Source organism: Acipenser ruthenus, chromosome 3 (genome assembly GCF_902713425.1).
Source record: "Acipenser ruthenus chromosome 3, fAciRut3.2 maternal haplotype, whole genome shotgun sequence".
Lineage (NCBI taxonomy): Eukaryota > Metazoa > Chordata > Actinopteri > Acipenseriformes > Acipenseridae > Acipenser > Acipenser ruthenus.
This window is the reverse complement of record NC_081191.1, coordinates 14,760,524-14,775,036: the sequence shown is the minus strand read 5'-3', so window position 1 is coordinate 14,775,036 and position 14,513 is coordinate 14,760,524. Positions and strand designations below refer to the sequence as shown.

The window sequence follows — 14,513 nt, the reverse complement described above, 5'->3', positions numbered from 1 at the left end:
TTGAACCCCTCGTATTACCCTTTCATGTTGCATTTTAAGAAGCCATGAATTTGGTTAAACATTTCAGTAATCACAATATCTCAAAATTAAACACACCCTGAAATATTTATAGAAAATGAATTTATGAATCTCACAGTGGTAAAGATAACATGTACATTAACCTTGGGATTGTTTTAAATTAATTCCAGCTGCCTTTCCTATATCTGACTGCTCTATAAAAATATATATAACAGTCTAGATTAATTTTTTGTAATGGATGGACCTGTGGGTACAGATGGTAGAACTTGATTAACCTGTCAATCTTTCCAATTCACCATTAGGTATTTGTAATTCGTATGGATTCAAAGCATTCCATTCTAAATAGTGTCATCCCAAGGGTGTAAGCTAATGTGGGAACCAAGGCTGGTCACATGCAGTGTCTTTGGATTTCACAGCTTTGACAGCCACTCCTATGATGCAGGGTGTCAACCAATCCAAGCTCTTCTGCCCTGTGGCACTTCTAGAATTTTTTGATCTGTGGGTTTACAACAAGCATTTGAACCCAGGATCTGATACGTGATAATACAGTACATAAAAATAAAATAAAATAGAATATGCTTAATTGATTGATTGTAACAGTGATAATGGAAAATGAGTAGACAAGCTTTAAATTAAAACATGATAAATGTAAAGGCTTTTGGTAGCCTTAATAATGATGACAAAATATTGTAACTAGGGAGTATTAGAGCATTGCACAATACATGTATTGATATAGTGCTACTTTATACCAATTAAATCTTAGAATGTTTAAACTTCATTTACCCTAATAAAAGGTGTACAAACCACAAATGTAATAACTGCCCACAAATTTAATATCTCCCACAAATGTAATAATCTCACCCAAAAATGTTATACCCATCTACCAACTTTCAGTTATTATTTATTACAAAAAAAAGAAACAAACCAAAAAAAACATTTGTCATAATTAACTACAAGAGTATATACTTTAATCATTGGGCAGTCATTATTGTGGGTATGCGAATCGCTTTTTTCAAAATCTTGATATCCAAAACCGGCACTAATGAATATTATTAATTATAAGTTCAACTGTTATTTAAATACATAAAGAAATATGTGCTAAGTAATTTCATGGGCATTATCATGCCCTAATTTAACAAACAGAACCTATGAGGTGGACTGCAACTTTGGTTACCGGAGCAACCTCAACAGTGAACGTAAAAAAATAAAAGATGACTTGAACTATATATATTTTTGTTAACATTAAATAAAAAATAAAAATAAAAAAAATCACCAGAACATATTTCATTGGCCTTGCTAAATGTAATCCATGTAGCCTATATCATAGTAAAACAATACGCTCAAATGAATTTCTTAACACATCGCAATAATGCATATTGTACTGTTTAAACGGTAAAACAGGGACAAAACTCAACTTTTAGCTATTGAGCAGTTTTTAAACCTTGTAATAAATATTTCACCAACAATAATATACAACAATTCTTATATTTTCACTCACCACTGCTGCTGACTGTCTGTGCCAGGATAGGGTGGAGTCATTCCCTGAGATAGAGGCTTGGGACATACCACTTTCCCCAAACAGCTGACCTGTTCATTCAGGAAAGCTTGTTTTAAGTTTTTTTTTTAATTATTATTTTTTTTTATCACAAACCAGAATTACCGTGCAGGCTTTCATCCAGAGCTTCCACCAAACATCAATATTTTGTCACATTGCCTCGTCGTGGCCAGTCTAACGCCTCCGTCAACCCCAGGCCTAATATTATATTAATAAAAGCCAAGGTTTCTGCAGCGTTCTCCTAGACATGACAGTAACTGCTGACATTTCTGAGATTTTATATCTGCATAAGGTAAATCAATTAAGTTTTGTAATTAAGACCATTACAATGGATTTGAAGAACTGATACTGTTTTTTCCCCCATTAACTGTGATATATAACCCCTGCTGTAGCTTTCAAGACATGCGACGTCTGTTCTTCAAGTGTATGTGGAAGTTTGAAGACATTATCTGACTTTAGTGCTACGTCAGATGTATAAACGTGTGACCACCCATTGGCCCAAGCATTCATAAACCCCGCCTAGTCCTTGTTGTCTGACTGGATTCCCTGTGTAAACTGGAACACTGACGTTCATCCCGACCTTTGGGGAAAGGTTCACCATCATGTAAACTATGCGGGTGCCACACCATTTGACGTATTGAGGAAGGCTGTTAGTCCCAGCATTTATGATTCTCCAGACAAAAACAGGTAACTGCTGATTTAAAGAGAAATTGAAATGACACCATAAATAATTAGAAACATATATAAAAAAAGCCATTACAATGACAATTTAATTTATTTACTCTTTAAGAAAGTGGCTACAACTTGCAGCAGCTACAGCACTGGTATTGCCACCCTAATAAGGCCAGCAATATGGTGGCATAGATGTGGTAAAGTTGAGTACCTGTATGAAAAGAAGGTCCATGTTCTGCTCACCTGGCATAGCTCCAGTCTAGATTATGCAGCTGAACCAATCTCTGGTATAGCGCAGCAGCATTACAAAAGAGGAAACGACATAGAGATGATGGATAGCTTTTGATCTGTGTGGTGTCAGGGCTTAAACAATGCCTGTAAACCCAACTGGGCTCGCTCATTATACTGAAAAAAGTTTATACAGTATAGCCCATTGGAAAGGTTACCAGGCTCTGGATAGCAGATAAGAAATTGTTGGTGTCAATAGCAAGTGGCTGGGCATTACAAACATGCTGCAACAGCTGTTGAGTTGCCAGATGATGTATTTGGTTGTCATCCAGAATTTGCTATTATAATCTCGAAAGAGTGCTTTCTTTTTCTCTCGATAGCTGATCTTGATCAAGCGTTGCCTTGTGATGCAGTATGTTTTCACAACATAATCTCTACAGTTAGTGTTGTGTGTCAGCTTTTAATGAGGAGAAATAGATTTTTTTTGTTTGTTTGTTTTTTTTAGACTTGGTGAAAATTTAACCCAATGAGGTTTGGATTCAGGTTCTGTAAAGACTACTTAAAGAGCAACTTGATATGGGTATGACATCACAGCTATTACTTGTTTAGATGCACTTTCTATTTGAGTCCTCACATCTGGGTGGCATTTGGCCACGCAGATGTCTCTGAGCGACCCCTGGAGACCCATACCAGAACCATACCAAGTTGCTCTTTAAGGAATAGTTGTACAAGATAGACAAATAATTGTTATTACTTTTGGGTTATTTATACAGAATACAGCAAGCAGAATTCTAATTAGCTGTTTATTGAGTGCTACAGCATGTTTCTAGCATGTACTGAATAATAGTGTACTGTAATTAGTAAAATGTATTTATTTTATTATTATTATTATGGTGGAGTCAGAGGTGGGGAAGGAGAGGAAAATCTGAGCATCATCAGCATAGAAATGGTATAAGAAACCATAGGATGCGATGAGGGGGCCCAGGGAGCGGGTGTAGAGAGAGAACAGAAGAGGACCCAAGACTGACCCTTGGGGGACTCCAGTTAAGAGAGGGTGAGGTGTGGAGGTTGCTCCACGCCAGGTTACCTGGTAAGTGCGGTTGGAGAGGTAGGAGGAGAAACAGGCCAGAGCAGTGCCAGAGATCCCCAGGTCAGCAAGAGATGATAGTAGAATAGAGTGATCAACAGTGTCAAAGGCAGCAGAGAGGTCGAGGAGAATTAGGACAGAGGAGAGAGAGGCAGTTTATTTATTTCTTAGTAGACACCCTTATCCAGGGTGACTTACAATTGTTACATTATTTTTACATACAATTACATTATTTTTACATACAATTACCCATTTTTACAGTTGGGTTTATACTGGAGCAATCTAGGTAAAGTACCTTGCTCAAGGGTACAGCAGCAGTGTCCCCCACCTGGGATTGAACCCACGACCCTCCAGTCAAGAGTCCAGAGCCCTAACCACTACTCCACACTGCTGCCCATACAAATAAACAAATTAATAAAAAATAATACAGTACAGTAATAATAAATTCTAGAAATAATAAAACTGATAAAAATAATAAAAATAATATATAAGTCAATAAACATTACCATACAAACTGTCAGTTCAGGTACAGTACAGCAGTAATCATTGCCTGTACGCTATTTTAAGAAGTCTTTTAGGCCACATGAGCGTTTTAGAACCGAGTTAAGGGTTCAAAACCTGTTTAACAGTGCTTAAATCGATTTGCATCCACACTAAACACAGTTCATAACTGAGTTCAACAACCGAGTTTGAAACCTACTCTGGGGGTAGTCTCGAACTCGGTTGTCGGCATGACTGGGTTAGATAAACTGGTTTCACTGTAATCTGGACGTGAACCGTGTTCGAGTCTGGTAACACAGTATCCTCTGATATCCCCTAGTGCTTTGTGGTAGTACGTTGCCATAATCCCCCTGGTTACATGAGATGAGAATAAAGAAAAGACAAGCCAGAATTAAATACAGGAGGATTTATTCTTGTCATATTCCATTGGTACAGTCAGATATGCTAATGTACTGTAGTACACAAAACACTTTTTAAATTATCTTAGATCACATCACATATTAGCAAGTTAAAGGTATGTATTTCGACTTTTAATTAAATTAAAGAACGTCTTATCCGCCCTTTGTGCAAATGCCCATCTAATTTATTTACTATGGCATGGGCATTTTTTTCCCCATACGAATTATTCCCCTTCTGATTACTTAGGCACTTTCTCGTAGCTCCTCAATTCTGCTCCCGTGTTCAATGAAAATAAACAACAACATTTACAAGGGGGGAAAAAAGAAAGAAGATTGTGTATACATTACAGTGGTTTCTGGGATACAGTCATCCAACAAAGTGTTTTTTTCAACAACAGCTGGTTTAAAAACTCTGTTTCATCACGGCAATCTGGATGCTTTAACACTGTTGGGCTAGGGTTCAGGTAAATCGGTTTTTAACTTGGTTGTCGATTTTTAGCCGACTGCTTCAGGGACTACTGCTTTTTAAACTTGAGCTCTTTGACAACATAATTCTGACTGCTTTCGTCCCTTTAAGATTTCTCCAATAATGTACAGTTTGTCCTTAAGTGAAATTGATGATCGTTCAGCGCTGACAATGATAATACTGCATAAATTACAGAGAGCAAGGTCAATGATAATACTGCATAAATTACAGAGAGCAAGGTCAATGATAATACTGCATAAATTACAGAGAGCAAGGTCAATGATAATACTGCATAAATTACAGAGAGCAAGGTCAAGTTCAAACAGGAAGAAGTAGGCCTACGAGTACATAATATGCGCAGCACAGACCATTGCGTGCCATCGCGGTGCATGTGTAATAACAGGAAGTATGCACTATCAGAGTATGTACTAAAAGGAGAATTTAAACAGGATTTAACACGATTTTATTCGGTTCCATGATGCTGGTTGTTTATATCAGTATGTGTTATATCCCAGGTACATTGTAAATGGGTTTGACTGTATGTCCTTTTATTTTTGTAACATTGATTGAATAGTATTATAGAACATGGATAACAAAGTGCCCATGCATTTTTTATTTAGTCCACTTTTTAGTCTAGTATACAAGGTCAGTAATTTAGACTTTCAGCACACGTATGCATACTTGCAACAGGCCCTTTTTATAATGATGGAAAGACACTTGCATTCTCTCAGTACAGTGATGAGATGAGGGTGGCATCCAGACAAGTGAAACACATGGAGGGCTGGGTTGTGCTGTGCTGGCAGCTGTGCCAAGTTGTGTAAGGGCTACATCACAGTATTCGCTGCCCACTCTCCTCAGCAGATGGAGTTGTGTGCAACTTGTTTATTGCATCCTGTTAAGATTAGTGGCTGTACGGCCAGATGGGCCTGCAAGCACAGCTGTGGCTACAGGAAAATAAATTGAACTCTTACTACCATGTCCTCTTGAGATGTTGAAGTGTTGAAATCATAACAAAAATACTCTGCATCAAAAGTGACAGGACCAGTCTGCAATGTGAAGCAACAACTTAAAGATGCAGATTTAAATGCAATATAAACAAAAAACAAAAACTAATAAGCAGAGATTTCTACAGTGACCTACTGATGTATATACACAGCTTAAAATGCAGCTTGAAAAGAAATCCCCCAAAAATGAAACCCTCCAAAAAACTAAAACAAATTGAAAAGACTATTACGCTAACATTAGACCCTTCATGGCAGCACTTTCTTTAAAGTGACCAGGTGATGATGCACACTTGCATATGTTAAAGGATGTGAAAAGATAAGCAGCATTTGCAGCTCAGGGCTGTTTCTGTATACTGAATAAATAGAAAAGTATCTCATCCTCAGCATCAAGTAATAGACAAAATGTTATTCCCATATTAATGATCCAACATACACCATTGAATGATGTTATGTATGAAGCGAGCGATTTCAAAGCCAGTTTTTTACCTACCACACTTTTGCTGTTTATGGTATTGAAACAGCAAGACATGAGATTAAAACTCCTAGCACTGCTACGTTCTTACAACAATTAGAAGAAAAAATACATATATATCTCTCCCTATAATACTGCAGACTATATAAAACATACCAAGCTTGACTGCCTCCCCCACCTTGTGTAGTGTTTGATGCCAGTACTTTAAAATGTCTTAATGGTTTTCCCGATGGAGAATGTGACCTTGATAATAATACTACTTTGTTGTTGTTGTTAATGGTAATGATAATAATAATAATAATCGTTCAGGTGCATACCAGTAAATTCTTTCACAATACAACTTGTGTGCTTTGTAGAGCCTCATATGATTTTATCACACTATTGAGTAACTGGTTACTCTAAATTAATTGCTATAAACCTCAAAAGCTTGGATTGGTTATAACCATTGATTATCCATATGGTCACAGTACCAGTGAATTGATATGGCTTCTTATTTCTCATTTTGTTCTACAGGATGTTTGTCTCGTCTTGGGGGCTGTGCTGATATTCCTTATAGTTGTGTATTCTTTCTTCTACCTGAATTTGGCCACAGAAATTGATCTGGACCTGGACCTGGATGACAACTAGAAGACACAAAGCCTTGCTTCGTTTGACCGCCTTGAGATGAACTCCAGATTGAACACACAGAGACTGGGGGAGGGTTAAGGATGATGTGTCCTCTCAGAATGTGTGTGTGTGTAATGTGTAATGTTTTCTCAGCACTGCTTGCATTCCAAGATCCCTGCAGTGCAGACTGGTCATATTTTACAACATGTGAAGATTTGGTTACAGTTGAAAACAAAATCAAACTTAAAAACAAAATAGCGCCACCTATGCATTCCACACCTTTCCTCCTTAGAAAAGCAGACTGTGTAAAGACACCCTCTTTATAGAACTTTCAGAAGTTGTAATGATGGGTTAAGGATAGTGAAGAACATTAGATATTACTTTCCCTTTAAGAGAAACATTGGAATCCTTTAGTAATAATGAAACAATTAGTATTTGGTCACCACGCAATTAGCAAAAATACAGTGCATGTTGTCTGTACCTAAAATGAGTTGACTATCCTGGAGGCATTAAAATATTTTGTTGTGGGGGAAAGCATGAATGAGACCGTCATATTTTTAAATAAGTTGAATTAAACAAAAATGTATTTATTTAAAAAATAAAGGACTGTATAACACTATGGGCCCAATTTAGGCAATGGTAAATACAGTAATCTGTTAGGGGACCAGATATGTAAAAAGTCAGATAAATGAATCCTGTTTTAAATACCATTATACACAGCTGTAACAATTACTATATTCATAGAATTATTGTTTTGAGATTGAGCTATTATTAGGGAGCTTCCCTAAATCCCTTGTTAGAAAGATACAGCGTATTAATGCTTGTGACAGAGTAGCCGTCTGCCATGTGGGTGCATGCATTCGCTGCTGAGTGACAGGCAGGAGATCGAGATGGAGGTTGAAGTTGATACGCCCCGCAGGTGAACAGGATTTATTTACATGTCAGCTCACTGAACAGCTCACGTGACACTACCAGAATTGGTAGCGCACAAGGTACAATCTCTGGACTAATCTTCACTGTTCGATAATAAAGTAACGTTGCTGAAGAGATTAATCATGGAGGATAAACAGTTAGGGCGGATATGTGACGGGTGAATACGCGACAGATTACTGTATGTCTTTTTTTCTGAAAAGGAATAAAACCTTTTTAATGGTATAGACCTTTTCGCAGTTGCCCATCATACCTTACACATGGTAAGGTTCTGCTTTGATGGGACTATGGAGTAATTACAGAAGTCATCCCATAAAAATTCAAGTGGAAACTATTGTTTTGTTCCCCATTGTAACGACTAATTGAACTATGGAGGGAAGAGACAAGTGTGTGTTCTCTTCCCAGGGTTTGTTGTTGAATAATGCCCAATTTATGGAATAACAATGTTTATTTAGCACCCCTCTCCCCCCACACAGTTTTTTCAGAGCAATAATATTGCAGCTAAGAGAAGGTAACTTATTGCTCTGGGAAATGTTGTTTGTTTGTTTGTTCTTTTTCCTTAACATTGGAAACACGATAATCTTTGATCAGTAATTCTCCCTGTATGTGTTCCTATGTAAAAACATTCAAGATCATAATGGAGAAGATTAGACATCTAATCTTGGCCTGATGATTAAAAGTGTGCCCAGAATACAAAGTAACCCTTTTAATCCATTCTGGAGATGTTCTTACATCTTTTTTGCTATCATTTATTTGTCTTAGGTATTTCCTTGAGAAAAAATGAATGTAAAATAAATATGAAGGATTCTGTTTTTTATAATTATTTGTTCTTGTATTATACATGATCATATATTATGCTGCAGTCTTACAATACATTTTGAATTTGTTATTGTTTTACTTATCAATAAATATATCTGATTATTTATATGTTATTGAAAACTGTTCTTCTATAAAACTATTTAAAAGAGTGATAACCAATGCTTTAAAAACAACTTCTTTACCTGTTCTAGCAGGTATGAGCAACTTTGAGCTAAAAGAGGGCCACAAAAAAACTTGCATATGTTAATGAAAAGAGCCACAATATACTAATTTAAATATGTGTTGTGCCTTCTTAGCGGGATCTCTATTGTGAGAGTGTGACATTGTTCAAATAAATAGCGGGAGTTGAGTTGTGGTTTGCTGCAGCACAGGGTGCGTGAACGTCTATACATGCAAGGGAGCAAGAATCAAAGTAACATTGTTTTTGTTAGGAGGTGTCGGATTTAAAATAAATACAGTAAAATCACACACACATACATGTATAGTGCTCAATGTATTTTAGGTGTATAAATCATTGTGTTGAAATAACAGTAATGTGTTTTGGGTAGGCTACACTTTACCTCATGAAAAAAATATAAATCTGTACAGTACACCTATACAGTATACAGTACAGTAGTAAAATCAAATGAATACTTAGCACACTTTCTTTTTGCTTTAGCCTGTGGGCTACCAGTATGCAAACACAAAATAATTAATGCTGCTGCATTGTACACATTGGTGTACAATGCGAATAAAAGATTATTTTAAATTGAAACGAAATGATTTTAGCTGGTTATTATTATTATTATTATTATTATTATTATTAACTTGGCAGCCTTGACAGTTAACACAAACTAGACCATGGTGCCGCATTGACAAGTTATAAAGGACCAGCAACAAAATTATACCACTAATTCGTATTATCATGAGTAGCCTATAAGCCAAATGTATGCTGTCCGTGTTTATTTAAGTTAGTCGGATGCAGTGCTAAATTGTGCACATTTACAAACCACCTGCACACTAATAGAATAGGTGTGGTTCCTATTCATATACAGATGTTCAGAATGACCTGGAGGGGTTAGCGGCACATGTGTGCAGTTTATTGCTCCCAACATGCTGGGGAAACCAGAAATGTCATAGAAATTTGTTTTCAAGGCTTGTAAGTACACCCTGCTTTTAGGGTAAAATAGGTATTTGGCTGTTCACCTCAACAATGCATTGACTGCCAGTAACAATTGTGACTGTTTCAAACATGCTTTCAAAAGTTCTTGAGAAATTGATGCAATTGTAAGTGTCGCAATTGCCTGCAGCTTCCGTTCATCTCATTATAATATTTGAGAACCCTCATTTGCACTCTCCGCCCCCTTTTTGCGAATTTATGCAGGAACGCTTAAACCGCAAACAGAAATTGCTGCTGCAAAGCATTCCCTAAAAAGTCGCAATTGCGCTTGTTTAGTACATTTCACCCAAGACTTCCGACTCGTTTGTGACTATTGTGACGGGCGCAAAACTTTAGCACACCTACCCCTATATGTTTTTTTAGTAGGTTAGGTAATGTATAACTCAGAATAATTTGCTACAATACAGCATGAACATATAACCATGTATTAACAGTGTAAAACTATGTGTCCCTTATTGCAAATAACCTTAAAATTAAAACAAATATTAAACGTACATCTTTTTTTCTAACGTGCAGAAGAGTAAGGCATTGTACAAAAAAAAAAGAACATCTTTATTATTGTTTTTTTCAGAGTCTGTTGTGGGTTAAAGTTATATTCCTCTGGCACTGTTTCAAGATTTCAACAGATTGCATTTTCTTGTATTCAGCATATATGCAACCCAAACAAGCGCACTGATGCCAACCCCCTAAGAGACTGGCCTAAAATAAAATGTTTGAGAAATAAAAAATATCACGACGAATAAATAATCTGTTAACTGTTGCGGGCCAAATAAAAAGGTCTGGTGGACTGGATGCTGCTGCCAGGCTGCCAGTTGTCCATCCCTGTGTTATAGTTAAACACAACCTGAACCAAGAGAGAATAAGTGTGGGCCAGTCTATATTCATACTTAAAATAAACGTGATTATGAGAAGATCCAGAAATCTAACTATAAAGAGACTGAACCTAACAAGACAATTCCAGAAATCTTGCGCTGTTTTGCACTAGCTACATAGGTTGTTCTGAACCAAATAAATGTTATATCAAACATGCATCATCATTTTAAACTACATCACAAAACCGATCTCAGTTTTGAAGCCTTCTTCTCAGAAAACTTGCACTTGCACTTCCTGGCTCATTTCACCTCAGCAGTGTCTTCTGTTTCAAAGCATGGACCTGGCAGAGAGCATGTCAGTCAAAACAAGAAGCCGCTGGTTGGTTAATGAATGGAAAGAAGCATTTGAAAAAGTCGGGACAGTTTCTGACAAGGCTTTTAATAAAAAAATGAAGTGCTTAGAAATTTAGTTTTTTTTTGTTCCCTGACCGTTTTATGTAATCATTTAGTAACAGACCAAATAAATCCACACATGCCTCTTTACGGCAAGACTTCTGTCTACTTTTAAATGTAAATCCATTAGGCTATAAGTCAAGTTATATTTAATAGCCTTCAACAATGCCAACATCATTACACCAAGGGACATCCAATTAAGAAAGAAAAGTGTGTGCTAGAAATGGCAGGTGTTTTTTTGTGAGGAAAGTTTAACACCAGAGAGAGTAATATAGTTAACAGATGTTAGTATTTAGTTCTGCAGTTGTTTAGATAATTCGACTCCTTATTTGTTAATGTAAAGAAATGGAAAACAATACAAAGTACAAAGGAGAAATCACAAACTTTGTAACAGATTGCCATAATTTTTAAAATAAAAATAGCTGAGGCAAAACAATGACCTTCCATATTCTGTGGGCAGGCACAATGCAAACAGCCCCCCCCCCAATATTTAGTACAAAACACAAATTAATTTCATGGCTATGCCAACAATAAGCAAAGAGGATTTGTAAAAAGGACACGTTACATCAGGGATTGGTTCCTGTTCATAAAGCCCCTTTGATTTTAATCTTTGTGTTCTGTTACCTTCTTTTTTGTTTTTTGTGCAGCGCCTTGAACCTTGTGGTATGAAAGGCGCTCTATAAATAAAGATTATTATTATTATTATTATTATTATTATAGAGTATTCAATCTTTTAAAACAACTGTTGACCAATGTAGCCTTTAGAAATGGTATATGCATTTGCATATTATATGTATAAGTCAATTTATGGGCATCATCTGGTTTGCTGAAATTGTCCAATTGATCTTATTGCTATTTATCCATTTCAAGGTTGTGGTTTATATCATTAACCAAGTCCTTGGTTTTACAGTGTGTCACGTGATTTTTTAAAAATATCACAAGAGATGTTCCAGGTGTATCACATCTGTTACTCAGTTAACATAGCTAGTAAGCATGCAAAAGAAAAACACCATGCTAAGGAGATACCTGGATGTAAATTGAACAGAAGCTCTTCTAAAGAGTAAATGTATTTTTTTAATATTCTCAGTGATTCTGAGTTATCATATCTAGGAGCTTGGCTGGTCTCACTCAGAGCCACCCACAAACACAAAATGCAGTGCAGTGATTTAGTTGTAATACAGCACCCACTCGATATATCGCGGGTGTCGGGGTCCAATACAAATCTGCTATTATCGAGGGCCGCAATATAGCGAGAGACCCACAGAAAAACAAATAGGCTAATAACAAATACTGTACAACCACTCCCTCATTTTACTGGGGCTGTCAGGGTCCAGTATAAATCCTCTACGCAACCTGCTTTTTCTCATTTTTCATATAAAAAGCAGCACACCTTTTTAATTCGTACTGCGGAGGGTAGATGAGTCTTCCTCACATTTCTCAAATGCACAAACGTCACTGACGTCACTGCCCTGTGACTTTTGCTAGTGCATTGCTGCCACAAGTGAACACCATGTTGGCTAAAATAAAAACCACTTCAGCAAGTAGATATTTAATTAGCTTTGTGTTATTGTGCAATACGTGTGTATATGATAACAGTACGATACTAATGTTTTGTTTTTAATTGTTTTGTATATTTGTGTTTGTGATGTGCAGTACGAAATAAAAACAAACAGTAATTCTAAATGCTTATGTATATTGCAGCTAAGGCATATGCAGTTAGACATTAAAAATGGGGAGCCAACTCCAGGACCGTGATATATCCGGATCTGCAGTATAGCGAGAGGCGATATAACAAGGGGTGGGTGTATTTCCCTATAGCTAACTTTCAGCTACATTCCCCTTTGCTTTTGAATTCTAAGTGCCCAGGGACTTTCTGTGAACATGTTTGGCTCCACCTGGTCAATACTAGACAAGTTAATGCAACATTTTTTAAGGAAATATCATTTGTGGAAGGAGGGACTCAAAGATTACTAACTAGATGATAGAATTTTCCAGGAAGGGAAATTTGTTAACACGCTGATGGAGCAACAGAACTTAGATAAAGGCTGTCATTTTATTATGGGTTTTTGGTGATACTGTAACCACAAAAGCGACAATAACAATAGCAATTTTTGGATCATTATAAAGAGAAGCGAGTTGTGCTCATATTCAGATTTTTTTTTTTTTAAAGGTTTGAGATTTACTTTACAGTCCCTCCGCACATTACAATTTTTGTTTTTGCCAACAATATGTTAAAGCTGGATTTTGTTCCATTCTCTCTTGTCAGTTTACAAACAACCCATTGTTCACGAGTTAAGATTCTAAAAAGGATCTGCTATAGAAATGTACTAATACACTAGTTTTTGGCTAGATATTATCTTAGCTGAGATTTACAAGCTCAGGCAAGTAAACTAGCACAAGGAAATGCACTATGGAGAAAGACTGTAGAACAGTTTCCAGTTTATCTGTCTCCCTTGAAATGATTAATTGAAATAGACCTTTCTAGGAGGTTGGCTGGCCTCACTCAGAGCCACCCACAAACACAAAATACAGCGCAGTGATTTACCAGTCTGTTAGTGTGACCTCCCAAGTTCTTATAACTACCGTACAAATACTGTATAACAGGCCATAAAGTACATTAATATATGATTTTTAAAAGAAATTATAGTACCGTCAACATTAAAGCTGCAAAAGTCTTAAAAGAAAAATTAAATAAAGAGCACTGGTGTTTAGGACCGCCTGTATGCGTGCTTCTCTTGCGAGTTCATGTAATGTTTTTTACCATGGGCATCAAGGACAGCACTGTTTCACATGACAAGCCTACACAATGTTAAATTCGGAAATTGTAAGTGACTATTCCTCATTGATTACCGACTTTGTTTTCTTAAGGAAAGTTAAATCTGGCGAGTGCCTGCTGGATTTCTTTTTTAAGCTTTAGGTAATTTCTGCAGAAATTACTCACGTGAATGTCTTTGTTCCATTTAATAATACTGTATCTCTAGGGGAAAGTTGCAATGCATTGTACATTATATTGACTTTAAAAATTGACCTTCTTTGGTTCTGTTTTTGTTCCTGCTGTGGGTAATAATTCTACACCTGGATGGAAGAAACTGTTGCTATAGTGGCTGAAAAAAAAACAACATAATAAATAAGCTGCTTTTTATATACCACTCTATCAGTTCTTTATAATTGCACAACATTGCTTCCTCCATATAAAAAATGACAAGTATGTATCTCAAGATTTTGTTTTTATAGTTGGATAGTTGGGTATGATTTCTTTAGGACAGTGTCAGCCAAAACATGTTTAAACATGTACTTATAAGCTCAAACATCATGCACTGCAGCAAATTCCAC

At 36.5% G+C, this 14,513-nt stretch overlaps 1 protein-coding gene across 1 annotated transcript in view; it reads left to right on the top strand.

The window, feature by feature from the left end:
• Positions 1-8,864, top strand: part of triqk (triple QxxK/R motif containing) — a 44,402-nt gene extending 35,538 nt beyond the window's left edge. The window contains exon 4 of the mRNA XM_034058980.3: positions 6,915-8,864. Within this exon, the coding sequence (XP_033914871.1) occupies positions 6,915-7,028 (114 nt within the window). The 3' untranslated portion in view covers positions 7,029-8,864. The remainder of the gene's footprint in view (positions 1-6,914) is intronic.
• The last annotated feature ends 5,649 nt before the right edge of the window (positions 8,865-14,513 follow it).